Source organism: Letharia lupina, assembly GCF_014066315.1.
Source record: "Letharia lupina isolate WasteWater1 chromosome Unknown contig_15, whole genome shotgun sequence".
Taxonomy (NCBI): Eukaryota; Fungi; Ascomycota; class Lecanoromycetes; order Lecanorales; family Parmeliaceae; genus Letharia; species Letharia lupina.
Window position 1 is genome coordinate 1083516 of NW_023502984.1, and position 24033 is coordinate 1107548.

At 51.1% G+C, this 24033-nt stretch overlaps 8 protein-coding genes across 8 annotated transcripts; 3 read left to right on the forward strand and 5 right to left on the reverse strand.

The window, feature by feature from the left end:
- Positions 1–135: 135 nt before the first annotated feature.
- On the reverse strand, positions 136–1717 carry HO133_002698 (uncharacterized protein; the record flags this gene model as incomplete). The annotated part of the gene is made up of 6 exons (XM_037293623.1): positions 136–327; positions 435–586; positions 646–758; positions 812–1230; positions 1313–1432; positions 1532–1717. 6 exons carry the CDS (start codon positions 1715–1717, stop codon positions 136–138), a joined length of 1182 nt encoding a protein of 393 aa, XP_037150452.1.
- Positions 1718–2272: 555 nt separating this feature from the next.
- HO133_002699 (uncharacterized protein) lies at positions 2273–4022 on the reverse strand (the record flags this gene model as incomplete). Its single annotated transcript, XM_037293624.1, has 5 exons — positions 2273–2672; positions 2724–3398; positions 3456–3710; positions 3773–3837; positions 3897–4022. The coding sequence occupies 5 exons, from the start codon at positions 4020–4022 to the stop codon at positions 2273–2275; spliced, it is 1521 nt and encodes a 506-aa protein (XP_037150453.1).
- A 2249-nt stretch (positions 4023–6271) lies between these two features.
- Positions 6272–10501, forward strand: HO133_002700 (uncharacterized protein; the record flags this gene model as incomplete). Its single annotated transcript, XM_037293625.1, has 2 exons — positions 6272–9860; positions 9918–10501. The coding sequence occupies 2 exons, from the start codon at positions 6272–6274 to the stop codon at positions 10499–10501; spliced, it is 4173 nt and encodes a 1390-aa protein (XP_037150454.1).
- A 1381-nt stretch (positions 10502–11882) lies between these two features.
- On the reverse strand, positions 11883–14331 carry HO133_002701 (uncharacterized protein; the record flags this gene model as incomplete). The annotated part of the gene is made up of 3 exons (XM_037293626.1): positions 11883–13837; positions 13946–14059; positions 14229–14331. The coding sequence occupies 3 exons, from the start codon at positions 14329–14331 to the stop codon at positions 11883–11885; spliced, it is 2172 nt and encodes a 723-aa protein (XP_037150455.1).
- A 3707-nt stretch (positions 14332–18038) lies between these two features.
- On the reverse strand, positions 18039–19332 carry HO133_002702 (uncharacterized protein; the record flags this gene model as incomplete). Its single annotated transcript, XM_037293627.1, has 3 exons — positions 18039–18497; positions 18547–19088; positions 19155–19332. The coding sequence occupies 3 exons, from the start codon at positions 19330–19332 to the stop codon at positions 18039–18041; spliced, it is 1179 nt and encodes a 392-aa protein (XP_037150456.1).
- Positions 19333–19620: 288 nt separating this feature from the next.
- Positions 19621–20626, forward strand: HO133_002703 (uncharacterized protein; the record flags this gene model as incomplete). Its single annotated transcript, XM_037293628.1, has 3 exons — positions 19621–19668; positions 19719–19909; positions 19963–20626. The coding sequence occupies 3 exons, from the start codon at positions 19621–19623 to the stop codon at positions 20624–20626; spliced, it is 903 nt and encodes a 300-aa protein (XP_037150457.1).
- A 377-nt stretch (positions 20627–21003) lies between these two features.
- HO133_002704 (uncharacterized protein) lies at positions 21004–21586 on the reverse strand (the record flags this gene model as incomplete). The annotated part of the gene is made up of 2 exons (XM_037293629.1): positions 21004–21512; positions 21571–21586. 2 exons carry the CDS (start codon positions 21584–21586, stop codon positions 21004–21006), a joined length of 525 nt encoding a protein of 174 aa, XP_037150458.1.
- Positions 21587–21994: 408 nt separating this feature from the next.
- On the forward strand, positions 21995–23809 carry HO133_002705 (uncharacterized protein; the record flags this gene model as incomplete). The annotated part of the gene is made up of 3 exons (XM_037293630.1): positions 21995–22045; positions 22097–22201; positions 22316–23809. The coding sequence occupies 3 exons, from the start codon at positions 21995–21997 to the stop codon at positions 23807–23809; spliced, it is 1650 nt and encodes a 549-aa protein (XP_037150459.1).
- Between the last annotated feature and the right edge of the window lie 224 nt (positions 23810–24033).

The window sequence follows — 24033 nt, forward strand, 5'->3', positions numbered from 1 at the left end:
GCGAGAGAACAACCACGCCCATACATAATGAACACAAGTGTCAAATGGGTACCTCCACTGTGGCCGACCTTCCTCAAGATCCTTACCAATGCCCCGGAGCCTGGCTACAACCCTCCGAACTCCCTCGCAATTATTTCACTTTTTCGCAGCACCGGCCTCTTCCTCGAGCCAAGTCCCAAACTGATCCAATCGCTTGCCCTCTTCTTCACCCTCTTCTTCTTCTTCAACTACAGCTGCTTTCTTCTCGCTCGACTTCTTGAATTTTTCATTCCCGTCCGCGATGTAGGCTTCGACGACCATTCCGGAGAAGTGGCGGCCGTTCATGACCTGCATTCGAGGAACAGTGTCATTAAAACCACGTGCTTTGCTCGGACTTTGCAAACAGTATTCCCAGTCATGCGTTGGTAAGATTAAGACGAAGACGGGCAACATACCTTCACGCACTCATTCGCAGCCACAGCATTACCATACCGCACGCTTGCTACGCCATCGATTTCTTTGTCGAAGAGAACAACGTTAGTGACTTCGCCCATCTTGGCGCATTCTTCTCGGATGTCTTCTTTGATGTCAAGGATGGCTGCTGGGTCTTCCTATAGGTGGAGATGTCAGGAGAAGGTGGAGATTAGAGTAAGGGGAGAATCAGACGCGCCTCGAGCTCCTTGAGAGTGAACAGGTGTTTCAGTATAACCACTTTATCCCACCGTGAACTGGTATCCTGAATAGCCTGTGGATCATCGTCATCCCAATCTGCGAGTTTACTGCACATGGTCAGCAACGCCTCTGTTCAACTAGCAAGGACCCAGCGCCCTACTTATTTAATTTCTGCGTCTTCTTAATAATCTTCTTTTTATCTTTCATATTACTCTTCGCCGGCGCGTCTTTTTGAGCCTTATAACTAAAGTCCGCGGCGGCCACCTTCATTTTTTGCCCATCACCCAATCTAAAATCCGTATCATCCAGTAGCTGTATCGCCAAATCCACGCTCTCGGCTCGAAAATAGAGGATGAGGGCGTCTCCTTTGAAGCTCCCGTCGTCGTTGGTGTACAGCTTGATGCGAGGCTTACCACGGTCGATTTCTTCGGCAATGACACCGCAGCGTGAGAAGACGTCGTGCACTTCTTGGACAGTGGTATCAAGTGGGAGCGAGGTTACGTAGACAGCAGTGTTTTTGCGTTCCCGGGGTTCTGGGGCGGGCTTTGCTTTCTTGGTATTTGCTCGACCACCTGTTTCCTATTTCATAAGATCCCACATCAGCTCTCTGTAGCAAGAATGCTTTTACAGGAAGATGAGTTGAGTAAACGTTGATCCTTACATCTTCCCCATTGACATAAGTCTGCTTCTTCCTCTTCTTCCCCGCCTGCGCCGGCTCCGACTCATCCACGCCTTGAACAGCATAAGCGGCTCTTTGCTGCTCCATCAAAGCATTGTCCAACTGTAGATCCAACCACGACCGGGCATGCAATTAGAATCCGCCATCCTGACCATAGCTTGCATGGGCACCCTCATATATACGTAGGGGACGAGGGCGTACCACTGGAACCCATCTCTTCAGCGCATCATCGAATTCGAACTCCTCACCATTGTCTGCTTCAAGAATGAACTTGTTGGCGAGCTTCGAGAAGGAAACGCGTGGGTCCGCGTCGAATTCTTCGGGATTTTGGGGGAAGTTGGAGAGAGGTGGGGTGGGTGAATGGTTTGGGGAATCGATGCTGGCCATGATTGCAAGAAGTCGCACGCTTCAACGATGCTTGAAGGCAAGCCTTTAAAACATGTTGAGACGAGTGAGGATCGCAACTTGAGTAGATCCAAGCGGACCTCGGCTAAACTTGTCGCTTCTGCACCAAAGACCAACGCTCAAGGGGGCTCGGGGAAAACTCCGTGGTTGCTGAAGCGCTGAAGCTGGTGAAACTGAAAAGCGGTGGTGCTGGATGCGTCATGTTATGGTCTTAGTGTGAGCTGAAAGAATAGACATAATATTAGATTTGGCGGAAGCTACAAGATCAAAAGAATGGTACAAGTAAGAGTCTAGGCTGTGAAGTATGATACACAACTACAAGACCTATCCAAGCGTACTTTGAAGACCCTACGCTTCGTATCGCCGCATACCAACACGCCTATGTCAAACGAAGACATTACGCCCCCTGCCCGGCTAGAATCCCTAGACGGTCTTTTGGACCCCTCCAAGCGAAGAAAGAGGACTCCAAGGTCGTGGTACATATTGCGAAGTGAAAGCTAGCCGTTACTACCCATTGACTTGAGGAATTTGAGTTGCTCACGGCCGCTGGCGTATCTTCATGGGGATCTCATCAGAAGAGGTAGAAAAGTTCTTCTCATGACCACGACCCATTGGGGAATCTTGATCGCCAGAATACTTTGACTCGCTTTCGTCAATCAATGCATCGCCGTTGAGGACGTCTCGCGTAAGCTCAACGTAATCGTAGGCAAACTCGCCAATCTCGGCATCGTCCATACCGAGGACCTCAGCTTCTTCACTTGCACGTAGTCGTAGGCCTGGGATGAGGTTCATAAGGAATAGGATGATACATGAACCGCCGAACGAGTAGGCGAAACCGGAGACAGAGTCAGCGAGTTGGTAGGCGAGCTGGATCCAGTGGTGATTGAGCCATCCCCCAGGAATCACGGTGAAGCCGTCCAGATGTGCTATGTAATCACTAGAATCTTGTCAATGCGCGGACAGTGTATTGCAAGAGGATGGTACATACGCTGCAAAGAAGCCTGTGCAGAGGTTGCCGACGAGCCCACCAATGGCATGCACAGCGAAGATATCCAAAGCATCGTCAATGCCTAGGAGAAACTTGATCTTCGTACCGTAATTACACGCGGATCCTGCAAGAATCCCGTATATCACAGCGGACCAAGCAGGCACGTATCCGGATCCTGGAGTGATCGCAACCAGGCCTGCAACGACTCCAGAACAGAATCCGACAGCCGACCATTTCCTTTCGAGTCTGTAATCCAGCAGGCACCACGTCACTCCTCCAACGGAAGCGGCGAGATTGGTAACAACAGCGGCCATGACAGCACGCATGCTTGCACTCAAGGCCGAACCGGCGTTGAAGCCGAACCATCCAACCCATAGAAAGACCGTTCCGATGATGACTTGAGTCACGTTGTGGGGTCGGAAGTTCAACTCATGTGTCCCATGTCCCCTTCTCTTTCCAAGCATAAGCGAATATGCTAGAGCAGCGGATCCGGATGAGATATGCACAGGGGTGCCACCAGCAAAGTCGAGACCACCCATAGACGCTACCCACCCATGAGGATTCCACGTCCAGCAAGCAATCGGGTCATAGATGAGAGTGGCCCAGACCAGCATGAAAATAACGCAGGGAAGCATACGGCCTCTCTCGGCAACAGCACCTACGGCGAGAGCTACGCTATACATGAAAAGTCAACAAGCTTGATCATACGCTACTCGAAGAGGATCATCATACGTAATAGCGGCAAACATGCCCTGGTACACGGCGAACATAAGATCCGGGATCCTGTGGCTGCCAACGGACGGTGCTGCCAACGTATTCCTAAAGCCAATGTTTTCGAGGTCTCCAATGAACTTTCCAGCCGAGTGTGAGAAAGTGAGAGAGTAGCCCCAGAAGAACCACTGGAATGAGGTGACAGCAGTAGCCATCATCGAGAGCCATATCAGGGAGAGCGCGGATTTCCTTCGCGCGAGTCCAGAGTAGAAGAAGCTTATACCGATGTCAGTCTTGATTGAAATACAGCCGAGTGGTTGAGTGGTCTGAGGACATACCCAACGCCCGGAATCATGAGTAAGACGAGAGCGGTGGACGTGAGCATCCAAGCGATATCGCCGGCCTAGGATTGTCAAGTCAGTCAGTGGGCGCGATGAAGCAGGCTGATGATATGATGCATACATCATAGTGAACATTAAGATCCTGAGTGAGGGAGTTTCCGCCGGTGGGTATGGATTCATTGTATGGGACGAGGGAGGTGTAATTGAGAGTGTTCAAGTCAACCCCTTCCACCACAGGACCCGACATCTTTATTGATGTTCAGAATGGCAAGCACAGGTCAAGGGCTTGGTGTAATGCAACGAGCTGACGGAGGATGATGTTTGCTCGTAGCGTCGTATGCAGCTTAGCCTGGAATACCTGCTCTAATTTCAAGTATACAGGTGGGAAGAGTGGGGAGGACAACCGAGTATAGTTGGAGCGGGTCAGTCTTGTTTTGCCCTCAATCGCTTAATAAGACGACGCCCCCTGTGCAGATCACGGGGAGATGAGGCACGGGTGTGGGAGGTTTCGAGATGCACCACTGAAAGTCGGAATCTCGGAATCTCACATGATTGATCAATTGGTCAAGCTTTCTTTTTTCACCTCGGTGGCTTGATAGAACAAATCACGTCTTGCAAACGTACAAGACTCCTGTCAATCAACAACCCTTTCCGACATGGCAATTGAGCGTTGATGATGCCAGGGGCGCGCTGAGGCGGACTTTGATGGCGCTCAATCGGAAGCTTGGGAAAATGCCAAGAGTGTCTATTTCTGCAGGCACAACCGTGATTTGATCCTCGCTTGGCGTGGGGCAATAACTTCTTCTACCACTACTTTACGTTTCAGGAAGCCGGGAAACCAATCAAACGAGACAGCCGACGATGGTTGTTTTTTGTAGCATTGCGCTGAGATGTCTCCAGGTATGGTGACATGAGTAGTAGTACGCTGACATTGAACCATAGTATTAGACACTGGAGTGTGAGAATAGGTGGCACGTTCCATAATGCTTCTTCGCTCAAGCTCCATGATTGTGATGCTTCTGATGCGTAGCATCAGTCAATGTCGACAGAGTCTACGGACACCTTTAAGACTCTTCAAAGAAATGACGAAGCTCGCAAGAAATTGCCCCATTGCCAAGTCCATCCCGCCATCGCCTATCTAATGTCCCCTTCTCTATCCTCTTCGTCAAGCCCATCAGTTTGCCGACTGTAAGGGCGGTGCAGCCTGGGGAATGCTTGCATCTGCTGATGCGGACGACATATCTCGCTTGGAGCTCTGAAGAGGGTGACCATGATCGCTGCAGCAGAAATGGCCATTCGAGAGAAAGCTTATTGTCCCACTGCGATCTTGCTGTCCATCGGGTTTGAGTCAAGCGATGCTGCCTGGACTTATTGCCATATTTGTTTGGCCATACTATAGGTGTGCCGGGTCGTTCAACCAAAGGACGTCTTGAACCACGTGGTGGGGCCAAATGTCGGGTCACAAGCTAATGAGTACGAATCCATCAGTACATGTATCTTCGTCATCGCAGAGAAGAGCAGAGCAAATCATATCCGAGCTAGTCTGCCATGTTTGTCATGTTGATTGTGACTTGGTTGTGGAGTTGGACTAAACGCCCACGAGATTGACGCGGAAAGTTTGTAGTAAGGTGGAGCTTATTGACAGATGAAACCAAAACATCCCCGAAACCTCAACAGAGACTTACACTCCCAGCATACTTGATACCGCAGCTATGCCAATTAATTCACATTCAATGAGACGGAGACCCCCAATGCAGGGTTTAATCTTCATGTGTTGGGGGGAATGTAGAGAGTCACCACCGAATTCGTGTTGCTGCAAGTCGAAAAGACCTAAGAATAGCAATTTAATGGCTCGTCTATTCACCCAAAGGCTTCAGATCGCGCAACCTACGCAGAGATAAAGCAGTGAAGGTCGTACAACGCTTTAGTTCCGTAAACATAGCTTAACATCAAGGCTTGAAGGGCATTGTCTAGCGTGTTGTTCGGGCAAGAGGCCATTACAGTTGCAATCAATTCGCAGACTTTCCAGCGCAGAGAGCAGATTGCTAAACAGTCGACTCTACTGTCCTAGTTCAATCTTATACCTGGCTGAAGTCAGATGCTGATTGATAGGTCTGTGATGAAGTCTTCATCGCAACATGAGTGATATTTGTCATGCTTGAGATGGGAAAGAATGGAAGTAATGGTAATGTCCGAAAACTTGGCCATGACAGCACCAAACCGGCACTTTATAAGTGCCGCAGGCTTATGATTTCATACTCGTAGAGACTTCTGGACTTTGTCGCACTGATATTTTGGCTATTACTCTACTCGTCATTGTATAATCTTCTTTCCGATTGCTACCGCTTAGTCCAACGTGTTGCTTTTAGCTGGACGACCTCAAAGAAGGATTCGCTGTTGACTTTTCCCACCGGGTCCCTCGGTCAGATCTAAGATCTCGCAAAGTGGCTAAAAAAGCTTTGTCGCCGTAGCTGTGGCTCAGTTTGCTTGGCGACAATGGGTGCCACTACCGAGGGCGCGTATGGGGATGTTTCTCCAAAATCAGTTATAACGCCAGAGAAAGCGCGATTCGATGCTCACCGCCTACCACAGGTGATGGAGGAACGGCCAGATACTGTTCGGCATGACTCGGGGGAATCGAGCTCATCGGATGACTTTTCCGCTTCGACCCACCAAGGAAATGAGCTCGGTTTCGACGGCATCAGCGATACCGATAGCCACACCCAGTTCACCCCGGGCTCGACTGGGGAAGACCTCACACCTTTGACTGGCTACTCTTCAGTTCAACCCTCATGGAATTCTCAAAAGCAACACAGGACAAGGGAAGAGAGTCTGGGAGAGATACGGGAGGTCCCACCCCTCCCCTCAGTAACAAACGCGAGGCCTCAAAGACCTTCAGCACCCGCACGAACTCCATCCAGTACCTATAATCCACCACGAAAACCTCCTCACTTGCTATCATACAACTCGGGCCGGCATCGTTCGTTCTCTGGCACACGGGTCCGGCGAGACCCAAACGCCCAGTATCGAGCGCAAGAGAAGGCATACATACAGCAACTACGGCAGGATCGATACAACGATTATCTTGACGAAGAGCCGTACACACCCTCTTTGGGATATAGTACTGACTCCGAGCCTGATGAAGAATCTCCCTCGTCCGATGTCCACCTAGACGCCGACGGGAATTACGACCAAGACACCCAGCTCTTCTATAACAACGATGCTATCCAACCATCTTCAGAAGAGCTTCAAGTGCCCGAAAACCGTGAAAGGCTTGAGTGGCATAGCATGTTGGCATCTGTGTTGAAAGGCGATGTCGTTAAGCAGGAGAAGGCACGGCTGATAGGCAACACAGAGCAGAAAGGAGAGGAGGTGCTCAAAAACGAGCTATGGTTGGGTGTCCGGGCGAAGGTGTGTGGGCGGACTATACCTGCACAGCGGCGAATGATAGACGAAGGTCGAGGGGGCATCATACCCATCATCGAGGCAATCATCGCATTCCAGGTCAAGGGTGAAACTGAAGTGGGAATGCCAGCGGCAAAACAGGTTCTGGATGTCGTACACAAGATCGAACAATGCGAAAGGTTGTTTCCTACGCGAAAAGCTCTCGGGATCGCCATTGAGCGTGCTGCCTCGACTGCATTCATCGAGAGCTCTGAAGCTGTCATCTCTTGGCACAATACGACGGAAATGATCAACACAGAGCTTGCCGTCTTGCGAGGCTGGGTTGGGAATGAGGAGCTGGACTTTGCAAAGTCGACGACCCAAGCTCCCGATGGATCTGGACTGGCCGACGACTCGACGTTCCTCGAAAGGCTCCATAAAGATGAAGGTCTTACGTCTTTGCAGGGCGACGATGAGGGCAAACACAGCATGCTAGCTCCAGTAGCAGAGGTCATCAAGAAAGCCAAGACGATGCTCATCATGAACGCCACTCAATTCGCTAAACGCCATCTGCCTCCTTACATCGAAGAGTTGTTGACTCTCATCAATTTTCCCTCACGGCTCATCCAAGAGATCATCCGGATGCGACTGCGATTTGCTACCAAGATGAAGGATCCAGCCACACTGACACCAATGATGCAGACCTCGATGATCTCCCAATTTCAAATATTGCTGAAATTAGCTGTGCGAATTAAGCAAGACTATACCGTCCTATCTCAGCCAGAAGCCGGCTGGGAGCTGCCTCCCTGCATTGACGATAACTTCGACCTCGTGGTCCTGGACGCCTTGAAGTTCTACTTCAAAATGTTGAATGCAAAGCTCGTGGGAAATAGGAACACCTTCAAGGAAGCCGAGATTCTCGAACAAGAATGGGATTTTTGCAACGACATAGGACGATTTCTTGAGGGAGGCGATGTCGAGGTCGCCGAACAATTCAGCGGACTGACAGCCAAGGCCTTGCAACGTCTCACCACGCACTTCGAGCGAGAACTGACAAGGAGGCCTGAAGAGAACGCTCTAGATATGGACAAGCGGTATAAACAAATACTGGATTCTGTCCGCGTTCGTCAAAGAAAGTTGTTCCGTTTCTCGAGGCATTTGGGGATTCGCTTCGAGAATGCCACCGAGTTCAATATTTCCTTCGGAAGGCAGCAACTGCAAAGCTTCTACGATGCTCTTATCGATTCAGATCATTTCCTCATCTCCAGTCCCGCCTTTCAACACGATGGCATCTTTCTCATAGCATCGCCGTCCTTGTACGATCGGCCCCGGGATATACAGTCACTACTCGGAACGTCTTCTCATGGGGATGCAAAAGACTTGGAGGATATTTCGGAAATGTATGTCTTGATCATCCGGCCGGATGAGCCTTTGTATTGGGATGGCAAAAAGGTAGAGATCACTATGCGCGCACCCTCAATGGATATCAGACCTGGGCGCTTGCGTCTTGTAGCAGACGGGTCCTTACCACGGCTACAAATCGCACGAACTGCTTTCCTCCAAGCCATAGGCATGAAGCTCGATATCTTGACGGATCTGCGAGCCAATTTGCCAAGAGTCAACATGGAGCTCGGTAAGATCAAAAAGACTGCTTACAAGCTTTCGAACACTATCATGGAGAGCGTTGAAATAATCAGAAAGCAGACCGAAGGTCTTGAGAACCAGGAACTTATACAGACCTGCTTTGCATTCGCCACTGAATTTGGGAAACGATCTGTGGCCTATATGGACGTCAACCGACGTTTGATGAACAACTTGAAGCTCACTAGGCTTGCATTGGACTGGGTGAGCTTCATCTGCGATGATTGTGTACCATCAGACCGAAAGACGTTCAAATGGGCCGTAGTTGCTCTCGAATTCGCTATGGTCATGACGACTGGACCGAACATCCTCTCAATTACCGACGGCGAGTTCAAGCGATTACGGACTAAGGTAGCTGGATGTATGTCGCTGTTGATATCACACTTCGATATAATGGGAGCCAAGTCGACGTTAGCCGCTCAGGCAGAAAAGCAAAGGGTCGAAGCAGTGGCAGGGCAGTTCCGAAAAATGGACATTAGCAGGATGAAGAACGATGCAGAAGCTTCAGAGTTTGTCCGCGAACAATGGCTTGCTCAGTTGAGCGAGATTGATGAGGCCAGGAGACAGAAGAACGCAGAACGACAGGCATTGGGCCGCGTTATGGAAGAGTCAAACGACGCCGACCGCTCGTTGACTTACCTTTCATCCTCGGCTACCAACGTCAGTATGCGATGGCAACAAGGCCAGTTTGTTGGCGGTGGAACTTTTGGATCGGTATACGCAGCCATCAACCTTGACACAGGATACCTGATGGCTGTCAAAGAGATTCGATTGCAAGATCCACAGCTCATCCCAACCGTGGCTGGCCAAATCCGTGATGAGCAGGCCGTTCTCGAGGTCCTCGACCACCCCAACATTGTATCCTACTTCGGCATAGAGGTCCACCGAGACAAAGTCTATATCTTCATGGAATATTGCTCTGGCGGTTCCTTGGCCAATCTCCTTGAGCACGGGCGTATCGAGGACGAGACAGTGGTCCAGGTTTACGCACTGCAGATGTTGGAGGGTTTGGCATACCTCCACCAATCTGGCATCGCTCATCGCGACATTAAGCCTGAGAGTAAGTTCCATGTTCATCAAGTTCTTTGCAACTATCACTAACCACTTGACCACATAGACATTCTGCTTGATCACAACGGCATCATCAAATACGTCGACTTCGGCGCCGCCAAAGTCATTGCCCGCCAAAACAAAACCCTCCAGCCCACCAACGAAACACCACTCGCCGCCGCAGGCGCTCCCGGCCTCCCCAAAGTTCCGGCAAAACAAAAGTCCATGACCGGCACTCCAATGTACATGTCCCCCGAAGTCATCAAAGGCTCCAACGAAGGCCGTCTCGGTTCGATAGACGTCTGGTCCCTCGGCTGCGTGATCCTCGAGATGAGCACCGGGCGGCGTCCCTGGGCGAGCCTCGACAATGAGTGGGCCATCATGTACAATATCGCCCAGGGCAACCCGCCACAGCTGCCTAGTAGAGAGCAATTGAGTGAGCAGGGCATAGAGTTCCTGAAGAGATGCTTCGAGCGCGATCCGAAGAGGAGGGCCAGTGCGGCGGAGCTGTTGCAGTGCGAATGGATTAGCACCATCAGGGAACAAGTCGTGCCGAAGGAAAACGGGGGGTCCGATGGTAGTGGCTCGAGCAGTGCGCACAGCTCGAGGCACAACTCAAGTCACTGGCAATCAAGCGAAGAAGAGGCCTAAGGATCTGACTATCATCGGCGGGTCCACGAAGCCCTTACCCCGCCGACAGCGTAGCCGAGCTGGACGTGCGCGAAGAGATTGCTAAACCCTCGGTGCTCGGTGCAAAAGACCGCTGTCTCTCGTATGACCGTTGACCCGCCGCAAACGGTTCGGCAGACCGCCACTATTGGCCTAGGCGGACTCCTCATTCCAGCACCTGCGATGCCCGGGCCACTTGCGACGCGCTCACGATCTTCACCCACCACCATCTGTGAAACGACGAAGCCGGCGGGCTCACCGAAACTTTACTTCTAAGCATCAATCTTTAAGTGCAGATACCGAGCGTTGGCGTTGCATTAGTCTGATCGTTTTCTTTCCAGATCGTCTCGCGATTGCGAGACTGCACTTTTCCCGTCCGTGCTTCTCTTCGGGCACAGATTGCGAGGAACATTTTAGCCGACGACGGATTTGACGATCGTGGAGGGTCAAGGTAGATAGCGAGTACAGATAAGGAGAAGCGCGGCGAGCGGTTGAGGTTGTGACGCTGAGGAGTGAATGGAGGGGCTCGCGAAGTACTCGTACATGCAGCGACGGGGAGGCAACTAAGGCTGGCATACATGATGCACAATGCGAGATTCATTCGACGAGACAACGTCTCAATGCACGCTCCAGCATTTCCTGTGCCCCAATGGTACCATTGTGAGTGTCAGTAGGCCCATCGGCCTCGACTGCATGCTGGCTGTACGTAGAGCATTACATTAGTCCACAACCATTCACGCGCAAGTGATTTGCGACTGACGTGGTTGTGCGAAACATTGCATGATTTTGATCGAGTCGCTATCCGGTATCCCCCAAGCTAAATGGAACCCAAGCCCTCATGAGAGAATACACCAATGCCAGCTATCGATGGCCATCCAGTATGCTTCTGCTCCCTTCCAAATGTGTAATTACAAAACGATTGTAGGTATGCCTGTGTCCAGAAACGAAGTTGACAACAAATGACATGACACGGTCAATGCAATAGGTCCACCCGGTTCCCTTTTCCCTAGGTGTGTACAAGAAGTTTAACGCTGGTTGTTTTGTGATGTGGTGATTTCCTATTCGCACGGTGCTGTGATCCAGTGCGAAGAAGATGATGAAATTGGTACTGTGCCGTCGTCAGTGCGACAAAGATGATAGAATATGATGTTTGATGGGTGCTGGTGTAAGGGGTATCCATTTCGTGCTCAACTTGACGCTGTGCCGAATATGCTTGATCTCCGTCGAATGCTTGCGTAAGAAACAATAGTGTAAGAGGCCAAAAAAGCAAACACAAGCAAAGTGCGAAATGCAGTCATACAATTCCATCACCATGACCCATAACGCATCACATCATCCTTCGTCTCGAAGATTTGTAGTCTTTTCAGTATCCAGTGCTAGCGGGATACCCCTGCCCTCCTGGCTGATGTCCCCACTGTTGTTGCTGCTGAGGTGGCGGTGCCCAGCCCTGCATCCCCGCTTGCTGCGCGGCCGTCGTCTGTTGATGCAGGTACTGCTGCTGACTTGGACTGGCGCTCTGCGGCGGGTACATCGCTCTTACTCCCGCCATTGCTGCAGCTTGCGAGTACCCTCCAGGCGGGCCGGGCATGCCGGGCATGGTCTGGTAGCTTACGCCGCCGTGCATGGAACCACTGCTCTGGCTGTGATGGAGCTGTGGTTGTGGATGTCCTTGTTGTGGGTGAGGTGATTGGGAAGGGTGGTGGTGTTGCTGTGGCTGTGGCTGTTGCGGCTGCGGCGGTGGCTGCTGCTGCTGTTGCTGTTGCTGTTGCTGTTGCTGTTGCTGTTGCTGTTGCTGTTGCTGCTGCTGCTGCTGCTGTTGTTGTTGTTGGAGTTGCGGCGGTTGTTGGTGATGGGAGGAGGGACTATAGTGAGGCAGATTGGGGTGGTGGGACGAGAGGGGGGATTGTTGAGGTTGGGGGTGTGGGGGTGGATGGCCCCACATCTGAGATTGGGGAGGATAACCGTATGGGGACGTTTGTTGACCATGGCCGGAATAGGAAGAAGAGAGAGACGAGCGGGGTTGTTGCAGTTCAGGGCGCATGGATGGTGGCATGCCGCTGCGGACGGGAGATTGGGCGTGAGGGTTTTGGTGGTGGTGTTGTTGCTGATGTGAGTAAGCTTGCTGTGGGCTCATCATCTGGGAGGCTTGATGTTGAAGCATAGATTGCTGGTTGTTTCGCATTGTGCTTGACGGCAAGTGTGGTGACTGAGCGGCCATTGGGCTTTGATCCAATCCCTGGGGCGATGAAACTGGCGTCTCACGCTCCCGGTTCCAGAGGTCCGTCATAATCTTGCCTCGATTCGCTCGCTGATGAGTGAAGTTCTTGTTGTTCTCTGCTGCATTGGAGGATTGATGCAGCACGTCTGTAATAGGACTGGTTTGCGTTTTATCTTGATAGGATGGACCCCCCATCTCCTGCCTCGGTCGCTGGATGGTGCCATAAGCTCGCAGCCGGGAATCCTCGGGCATGGGAGGGAGTCCTCCTAAGTAACCGTGAGGAAGATTTGGGCTCCCTATATTAGGGTCTGCGTAAATGATTTCTTGATGCTGGCCAGGTCCTCCAGTGTCAACAGGATTGTTGTTTTCAAGAGCGGAAGCCGCCTCCCTTGCTTTCCCAGCTCCTGGTCGCTTGTCGCCGGCCATGTCTTCCTCGGTAAAACCCTGCTTTATAGCCTTCGCTTCCCAATAATCGTCTCGGACCCTCCTTCCGTTATCAATCACCCTAGCACCAAATTGGCGGAACATGGACTTTGCAGTGACGATGGCGATCTGCCGTGATCTGTACGAATAAGGAAGAATCTCTTGGTGAATCAATTCGTCCTTCTCTTTTTGCGAAGCAATGATCTTGAACAAAGATCTGTTTTTGTTGAAAAGTAGATAGGAGTCCCTGTAGCCTAGGACGCGAGCGCACTCTGTTGCCAGCATGAATCGCTTCTCTTCTCTGTCCGCTACGTAGAATGTCCGAATCTTGAATTGACGACCTCCTTGAGGAAAACCTTGTGCGTTGACCTTTTCCTCTCCTGCATTGTCGTATTCCCTTGGTATATATTCATCCCCCTCGTGGTTCAATTGATCTGTGGTATGATCTCTGACTGTCGGCAATGCCTTGATCACTGTTTTGGTGGGCGTCGACTTCGGTGGAGACTTCTGGGTCGGAACGCCACTCACGTCCTGGGGAAGACCATGCGACTGAAGTTGCGGAGTCCGTAGCTGGTCTGGGTTATTGTGTGTTACCTGTTGCGAAGATGGAGAAGCTGGACCCTCTACGGAGAGCTTGGACTTCGGAGGCCTTCCGCGCTTTTTCGGCTTCTGATCGTCTGTGAAACCCGACAAGAGTCAGCAAGCTCTTAGGATCCTTCGCAGACGCAAGGCCGGCCATCTCCTTTGCAGAACGGTAGCCCGCATTGTTTGCTTGTGACACATACCATCTTCGGCTCCACCGCCGAACTGATCGCCACTGTGTTCTGGTGATCGGCTTCTCTTCTGACCGCGAGAATTTATGTGCGCGTTGATCGAGGACGGATTCGGTAAGACCGCGACTACACAAGAGTGGCGAGCGTCAGCTCATGCGCTCAGAGGTCAAGCAACTGCGACGCAACTTGACGTGGGTTGAGGTTGAGCAAACGATAGTCAATGCCCTTTGCGGCTGTCGCTAAGAGAAGGGCAAGCGGTCTCCAAGCGGCGTTCATTGACTGGAGGGAAAATTACCGGGCGTGTTCAATGCTGCTGGGTTGATAGTACCCGATCCATCGATCATGCTGCCTCCCATACCATTCATTGACGATGATACTGGGAGCGGCGCCGAGTACATGGTGGCCAGATTGACGTAGCCTTGTTGGTCGCCACTCTTGTCGCACCGACGGGGCCGGTGCGCCAGAGGGCCCGTTGGGTGGATGGCGGCGAGGTGGTTACACAGCAACGTGATGATTGTTGGTGACGAGCTCTGGCGCGGGTTCGTCGCATGCAGGGAGTGGTCGCGCGCAAAGAAAGCTTAGGACCCCTCTTCCCGGGCACTACCTCAACTTTACCTTTTCAGCCTGCGAAGGTGGAGTGGAGGCGGACGGGTAGGTAAGCTGGCTGCAAGGTGACAGATAGCCGTCGCGGTAATTGGATGTAGAGATATTTGGTGTGTATAGTGGTGAGTGCGACCATGCAAAACGCATTGGTGTATATTGACTGGATGCAAGGTCGCGGGGATGGGGGGTGTTGATGGAAAGTCGCCCCAATGATGATAATAATAGGCAATAATAATACTTAGTAGTCAGTCAAGTCGCATTCGATTTTCCTTCGGAGGAGGGCGGTGGATGGCTCGGGCGATGGGTAGTCTAAGTAGTTTCGGGCAGTCGATGGGCAGTGTGGCACATAATCTCACCGGTGACTTTAGGGGAGTTTGGACATTCCTATATGAAAGGGTCACCTTGGTGTTTCTTGTTCGACTTTCAGCATCCAATGGCCGATCTCGTCTGCATCTTCGAGGTTAGCTTCGAGGATCCGAGGACTGCCCGTGAATGTGGGGGGGGAATGGCGAGTGGAGGGTTCGAGGATTGCTGTGCGAAGCCGGGCTCGAATCTTGGACGCAAGCCGTTGATTGAAGGGATGGAAGGGAGACTACTCTGGATCACGACAGGTGTCAAGTCTGAATGACGGACTACAACAAAGCCCACAGGTCAAGATTGCTCTGAAACGGTGATCCTCGCGCTTTCGCAGCTATTGCCTCTTGGGGGGTTTGTACGACCCTCGGACACTGGAGTAAAGAAGAAGACTGACTGACTGACGGGATAGGTTGTACAAGGCTTGCAGGATCTACCATGGCTTGAAGAGTCATCACGAAACATGAACGTGAATGGACATCGGAGCCGGACAGGCTGGCGCAGTTTTTGAAAAGGGATCTTCAAGGCTCAGGAGGATCTAATGCTGCAAATGCAATGCACGATGCCGCTCCACTGGAAAAAGGCGGAGTGACACGCCGTGCAGGCAGCAGGAGCCAGAACGTGCAGTTCATAGCCTTGGGCCCGAGAGACTCGGCCTTAGCCTCGAGCTCCACACACCCACGACACCCACACCCCCTCCCCCCCGGTCCCCTTACATGACCAAAAAGGGGTCCTCGTGCGATGTGCAGGTGACTGTCTATAATCGCAGTAGCCGCCGTTCATGGGGTCCAGGCAGATCATCCAATACGAACCAAGCACCCTTTGACTTTCATACAGGGCATTCGCCCCGTCGACTTCCATGATGACGATTATTTACAGCTATCTCGGACTCTAGCAGGATAGTGTGTGAAGAAGGTAGTGATGAGCCGGCCTAAGATCTACAAGTTCCATGGCTCCGGGGCGGGGACGGGAATATGACGCGATGGCAAAAGGCGAGGAGCGGCATGGGATCTATGGGCAAGGATAAGTCTACGTATCCAAAGTGTAAGAACTAAGAAAAGAAGCTGATTGCAGGCGTGATTGGACGGGCACGCCACATAACCGCAGCTCCTTCCCGAGGACTCATCCACTCGCAAGATTGCAAGGAAAAGTCGAAACTTGGGTGGCTTAGGACTCGGGCGAACATAACGCATGAGAAACGCGGGTACGTCGATCGTCTGCGGAAGGGAAGGAGCCTATTGCTATTATCAGGGCAGTCATGATCATGCAAGTAGTACAGCCGCGGTCAAATTTGGAGGGGGGAGAGGGGGAGGTGGAGGGAGGAAGGGAAAAAGGCGAGGTGGCGGTAAGCTTGGGTAGGACTCGGGGATACGAGACACAGTGACAAATCCTTTTTGGTGATACGTGATGATACGTGATACGGGCGATACACGAGTGAACACGAATAATGTCTGGGTGCAAGCAAGCGAAAAGGCTAGAATCTGCGTGGGGTAATTGAAGTAGCTGGAATTCCATCGTCGACCGTAATCCGTCAATTAATTGGCTCATTTTCCGCCAATCATTCAAAGCATTGGTCAACGATCGTCAAGGCAAAAGCGAGGCGGCGTTGCCTCCTGCTGCGCCCTTTTTTTTCCTACTTTTGATTTTTGAAGACGAAGCCTCGCGTTTTCTTTGTCAGGTCAAGGAGATACTTTTCCTTCTTTAATGGTTAATAATGTTAAGTACTTTAAAAGTAATGATTGAGCAAATCATTTCGAGGGTCAGCCTTTCTTCGGGAAGTGGTGAGCTCATTCTGAAGATTGCCGCGGGCTGAAGGGTGCGCCTCTTCGGGAAAATTAGTACATAAGCATCATCAAGTCCGATAAGCCGTATGGAATTGAATTGCCTGATTTGCTCGTGCCACTTTGCATTGGGATTGCCTTGCAAAGTTGCGAACCCTCGGCGAACCATGCTCATTGGTATCTGGGATCCGGTATGGTATGTAGAGGCTAAATTAGAATAATCCACAGCGGCAGAGAGATCCAGACCGTCTTCAATCTGGTCACCTTGTGCGAGAAAGGAGAAAGGTATCTCGTTGTCATTGGCGAATTGACGCCCGGTTGCTCTAGAATCGCAGTGAATTCTGCCACCGGTCTCCAGAGGACCTATGAGATCAGAGAGATGACCGCAATGAATTTGGGGAAAGAACGTGACAAATGTTCCTAGTTGATGACGCGGGCGGAGAATTACCGGAGAAAGAGCCACTGGATTGCTTTACCTATGTTATAATAGCAGACAGCTGCTCGTTTCACAATCTGCGAGCAGGACCGTTAGCAGATTTGCAATGACATTTGATATGAACCCTTTGCTCTTCATTGAAGTAAGCCGTGGCCTCATCTCGAGGCTACAAGGCTACCAAGGTAGCGTGTCTCTTGACGGCGTTGACGCAGACAAGGATACCGTAGGACAACAATCCTGATGCTGACAACCTCGCTGACTAGCTAGATCAGCCAAGCTACTAAGCCGCTGCCTTGAGAATGCAGAGCCGCAGATCAAGAAACAAATGACCAGTGAGCAGCGACAGACTTCGCTCAGCTCGGACAGATGACTTAAATCAGCTGACACCACACCCTCATGCACTGGACAGTCTCGCTAAGGTAGCGCACAGGCCATTGAGAACCAAGGCCCGTCCCGAAGATGCATATGCAAGTCAATGCGCAACATACCCTGGATGCTCCTTGCATCAGCAGACGAGAGAGACAAGAGAGAATGTTAGATAGTACATACTCTACAGACAGAACACAAAGAAAGTTGGAGGTCATCTGATACATCGGATGAATGCTAGCTGGAGCTGTAGGCAATAGGCCATCAAGCTCCAGCGCTATCTATCTACACTCCCAGCAAAACGGCCTTCACAGGAAGAATCTTGTTGAAGATTCTCGTCGAACGCCATGTTGCGTCATATATGCTGCCCTCTATGTAGATCCCTTGATCTGTGTTGAATGTGGTGAACTTTTCCTGCGGCCTGCGCTTTGAGTTGTTGAAAACAAAGTGCCGAGAGGGTATAATCGTAATTTTCGTGACATGAGGAAATGCATGTTGAATCGTACAATTGCCGTGACAAAAAGAAAATGCATGTTGAATCTTACAGCGCGTCGAATATGTAGGTCTAGAACTTCAGGGTCTTGGGCTTTTCCCAATTGAAGTCCTGGTTGGTGAAATGGCCGTTCTTTGCCGTCTGGCAGTAGATCGGCTTGGTAAGGTCAAGCTCCTTCACGATGACGCCTGGCCTCATGTCGAAGTTCGCCCGGATGATGTCCACCAGTTCCTCCGAAGACCGATCTGAAGTGCCGTAGGTGTCGACAAACATGGACAATGGCTCGGCGACACCAATTGCGTATGACAACTGGACCAACGCGCGTCGTGCTAATTTGGCATGGACAAGCGATTTTGCAATCCATCGGGCGAGATAGGCCGCAGATCGGTCCACCTTAGAGTAATCCTTCCCAGAGAATGCCCCACCTCCGTGAGCACCCCAACCTCCATACGTGTCCACAATGATCTTGCGGCCCGTCAAACCGGCGTCTCCTTGCGGTCCGCCAATAATGAACAGTCCAGATGGTTGCATCTATAATCTGTAAGCGAAAGCTCGAGTAGACATCAGTGAGGTTGATTACATGGTAGACCGTTTGGTCATCGAGATACTTGGCGGGGATGACCTTCTGTACGATCTTCTCCTTGATCTCTTTCCGGAGCATCTCGGTCGAGATATCTGGGCTGTGTTGGGCACTGACTACTACTGTATCCACTCTCTTCGGGATAACAGCACCGCCGTCACGTTCGTACTCGATTGTGACTTGAGTCTTTGTGTCAGGCCTTAACCAAGGCAGAGTACCATCATTCCGGGCCTTCGTCATCTCTTTGTTCAGTGCATGTGCAAATAGAACAGTCAAAGGTAGATACTCGGGCGTCTCGTCAGTCGCATAGCCGAACATTATGCCTTGGTCTCCGGCACCTAGCTTTTCCAAAGCCTCATCGAGCTGCAGACCTTGGGCAATATCGGGGGATTGCTCCTCTATTGCTACCAGGACGTTGCAGGTCTTGTAATCGAATCCCTTGTCCGAGCTATCATATCCAATGTCTTTGATGGCGGTGCGAATTATCTTTTGGTAATCAAGCTTTGCTTTGGTAGTGATCTCGCCAAAGACCATAATCATGCCTGCGGTAAGTGTTAGCGACGTCAATAGGTATCATACAGGCTCTCGGCCAATTCACTACTGCTTACCAGTCTTTGTGGCTGTCTCGCAAGCCACTTTCGAGAGGGGGTCAACAGCCAGGCAAGCATCTAAGACTGCGTCTGACACCTGGTCTGCCATCTTATCCGGGTGCCCTTCCCCAACGGATTCCGAGGTGAAGAGGAAAGTGGGCTTTTTAACGCCATTGGTATGGGGTTGGGTGACCATGTTGCTCGTTTCTCTGTTTGCGATTACTGTTAGAGAGGATGGATGTTAAAAGTTGCTCACAACGTAGAGAATACACAGGATGGAGAGAATTTCAAGGGCGGTCTGGCGTGATAACGAAGAACAGATTTGCTGCGGTTGCGGCGGATTCACCCCATCAGCTCCGGGGACTAGCGCTTATAATTACCCCTCCAACGACTCGCTCAACCTCGGACTCGGACATACAGTAGTATTAGTGTGCTGTATTGAACACGATTTGGTCGATCCATTTCCATTCACATCTTACCAGCCATGAGCAAGTTCGGCGTCGTAGTGATGGGCCCGGCTGGCGCCGGCAAGGTGTGCGCATTGACCGCCGTCTGCATAATATGTACTGAACACAACTCCAGACCACATTTTGCTCCGCCTTGATACAACACCTTCGTCTCAATAAACGATCCTGCTTCTATGTCAATCTTGACCCTGCCGCCGAGGACTTCTCCTATGCACCAGACCTCGACATCAAGGAGCTGATCTCCCTCGAGGATGCCATGGAAGAGATGGGCTTGGGACCTAATGGGGGACTAATCTACTGCTTTGAGTGAGACACAATGCGTCCGGTGCTGGTGTTGAATGTTGGCTAATATATATTAGATTTTTGCTAGATAATCTCGATTTCCTCACCGAGGCCATAGATCCCCTCACGGACGAATATTTGATCATAATCGATATGCCCGGCCAAATCGAACTCTACACCCACATCCCGATTGTTCCGACTTTGATCAAACATCTTACTCGTGGCGGTGCTCTGAACGTCAATCTCTGCGCTGCATATCTCCTCGAATCCACCTTCGTGATTGATCGAGCAAAATTCTTCGCAGGTACACTGTCAGCTATGAGCGCAATGATTATGCTTGAGCTTCCCCACGTCAACGTTCTCAGCAAGATGGATTTGGTCAAAGACTCCGTGTCACGGAAAGAGCTCAAGCGGTTCATCGACCCTGATAACTCCCTGTTGGATGACGACCCAACAGACAGCAAGGCGGCGCTGATATCGTCCCAAAATAAGTCAGCCGATCCGTCTTCCGCGGATTCAGTCATGGCAGGAGGTAGCTTTAAGCGCCTGAATAGAGCAGTTGCTCAGCTCATCGACGATTTCAGCATGGTGTCGTTCCTACAGCTAGACGTGCAGAATGAGGATAGCGTTGGTGCCATCTTGAGCTATATCGATGATGCTATTCAATTCCATGAGGCACAGGAGCCTAGAGAGCCGAATGATGAGGTTGAGTATGATTACCAGGACGCAGAAATGGAGTAAGGCCGGTCCTGATAGGGACCAGCTTCTGTTTTCTTCCATTTACCGATGATACCCTGATCTGCAACACAGCATGCCGTGTTCTGAGCGATGAGGCCTACTGGCGAAGCATAGCGTCGGCGTTTTGAACATTGCATAGCTGATGGTTTATTCGACGGGCGATATCAAGAGAGTTAGAGTAACTATTTCGGTCCGCACCTCGTGAGGTGTACCAATTTTAGTGAGTATCGATGAGAATAGTTGCGTGGAAAATAGGGACCCAGCACGTCTGTGATTGCCAAGCTTTATGTCAGATTCGCAAGCACTTTGTGAATTATCCTGATTGGTACCCATACTCACCCAATTTCGCTATTCCCGTCATCTATCATCATCCTTCCTCATCACCAGCCCGCTCCCCTGGTCCTTCCTCTCTTGCCCGCACCTGCCATTCTCCTTGCATCCATCTCCCTGCCTCTTGCTTTCTGTCCTCCAATCCTCTCGCCCTCGTTCCCTAACCCGTGCAGGAAGCCCCAAACGTAGCCAAAGTCCTCCACACTTTGGTTAAAACCTCTCTGCCATACATACACCCCCAACCCTCCAACAGCCAACCACAATCCCATCTTGATAGCTAGGCCAACCCAATACATGATAGTTCTTCGCATGTAATCGAGAACTCGGAGAGATATGATGAGGGCGATGGCGAGGATAGCAAGAGTGAGAATGTCGGGGGCATCCGTTGAGAGTGAATGAAGCGCATTATTGGAGAGGACGTAGATGGGATAGAGGGTGGGATAGATCCGGCGATAGAAGAACAACTGGGAGCTGAGAAGGATGCGGTAGAGGGGGCCGAGATAGGGTTGGAAAGGGTAGTAGTAGTCATTGTAGAATCGGGCGGCTTGGGGAAAGAGATCTAGGCGAGATATTAGCAGCGCATGTAGCTGGAGAGAGACACGGGGAAACAAACTTACCCTGTAGGTAGTCCATAGTGAAGAGCCGATCCGTGGAGGATGCCTATTGGATGGACGATCGAGGAGACTTATAGAGCGATTGATATTTAGAGTCAAGAGGGGGTTGAATATGAGAGATGTGTGTCAATTCTCTATGAGTATCAGAGACATCTCCACTGCTTTGTCTTCATGCGGCTCCTAGCAGGCGCTCCCGCATTCGGGAAAACCTCGGTATACATGGAAAGCCCCACTCTACGGCTAGGAACGGTACGAAAGCTCTGTTCTAAAAGGTTCAAAAAGAGAGAATTTTCCCTGATGCTTCTCAGTTTTTGGGTTAATGGCGACGAATAGCATTCAATTGCTTGGAAGACTATCATACAGACCAATTGCTTACAGATCAATCCCCTCCTTTACCCGCACACCGAACGGCTTCAGTCCCTCCAACATGGCCACAATAGCTACTTATAAAGTCCCGAAAGTGGAGAACGAGAACAATGTAAGCGCGAATCAAGCCATTGAAGCTATACCCTAACCACCGGAACACTAGAAACACTACTCAAAAGGTTCACCAGACCGAAAAGCCCTGGAGGAAGCACTTCGCGGAGCCCAGAAGCAAACACTCGAGGTGCCGGCTGTGGTCAATGGCAAAGAGGTGAGAACCTGCAGACGGCACTGGCTGTCCAGAAGTCCTGCCCTTCTTTCTGGTGCCGATTGATAGCAGCAATCCCACGGAACGGCAGGATTCAGTTGCTGATACATTGTGCAGCTGTTGAAAACACCGGCCTTAACCCAACCAAATCCTGCTGCACACGGGGAAGTAGTTGCCAATTACACCAATGTTGGCTCCTCTGACGTTTCAAATGCCATCGAATCTGCCCTTGCAGCCAAGCCAGCCTGGGAATCGATGCCTTTCGCCGACAGAGCTGCTATCTTTCTCAAGGCAGCGGACCTAATTGGTGGAAAGTATCGATATGAGATAATGGCTGCGACAATGCTTGGTCAAGGTAAAAATGCCTGGCAGGCTGAGATCGATGCGGCTGCAGAGCTCTGCGATTTCCTGAGATTCAATGTGCAGTATGCTCAAGAACTTTATGCACAGCAGCCAGTCCACAACTCCCCCGGCGTCTGGAACCGCGTTGAGTATCGACCTCTGGAGGGCTTCGTCTATGCAATTTCCCCTTTCAATTTCACAGCCATTGGTGGAAACCTTCCCTGTGCTCCAGCTTTGATGGGGAACGTCGTTGTCTGGAAACCATCTCCTTCAGCCATTGCTTCCAACTACATAATTTACAGGATCCTCCTCGAAGCTGGCCTACCCCCGAATGTAATCCAATTTATTCCTGGTGACGCTGTCGAGGTGACCTCCGTTGTTCTGGCCCACAAAGACTTTTCCAGCCTACACTATACGGGCAGCACCACCGTCTTCCGCAGCCTGTACGGCAAGATCGCCAACTGCGTGGCGGAAGGGAAGTATCGAGGCTACCCACGCATCGTTGGTGAGACCGGAGGCAAGAACTACCATCTCGTCCACGCCAGCGCCGACCCCCACAACGCCGTCATCAACACTGTTCGTGGGGCATTCGAGTACCAGGGCCAAAAATGCAGCGCTACCTCTCGCGCCTACATGCCATCGTCATTATGGCCAACCATAAAACCAGTCCTAGAAGCACAGACCAAAGCCCTGAAAGTTGGACCTCCAATCGAGTTCGGCAATTTCATCGGGCCCGTCATTCACCAAGCATCCTTCGACAAGCTAAAGAAAGTTATCGACGACGCCAAAGATGACCCAGAGCTTGAACTACTGACAGGCGGCAAATATGATTCCTCGACCGGCTACTACATTCACCCTACCATCTACGTGACCAAGAACCCCCACCATCACCTCCTCAGTACCGAGCTCTTCGGTCCCATACTCACCGTTTATGTTTACGACTCCGCACCTTCCAGCGCGTTCGGAGACATTTGCAAGCTCATAGACAGCACATCCGACTACGCCTTGACTGGCGCCGTGTTTGCGAAAGACAGAGAAGCCATTCGCTTTGCAGAAGACATGCTAAGGAACAGCGCTGGTAATTTTTACATCAATGTTAAGTGTACCGGAGCGGTTGTGGGCCAGCAGCCGTTCGGTGGCGCGAGGGCGAGCGGGACGAACGATAAGGCTGGGTCATCAAACTTGTTGAGTCGATTCGTGAGTATGAGAAGTATCAAGGAGGATTTTGTTGGTAGTGGTGAGGTCGAGTACCCGAGTAATGAGGTTTAGATGGGTAAAATTGTATAAATATGGTGGCTGGAAGCCGAAAGTCTCTTTTGGGCACCAAGATGTGTCTCGTGTAAATGGTCACCTATATGACAGTGTGGTAATACTTCTTTCTACAGATGCGGAATTCAGGTCAGAAGAAAAGTGTAAGGTCTTCAGCGACAAAAGCCCGGTACATATTGTCTTACAGATTTTAGGCCATTCACACCCAAATCTTGAAACCCTTG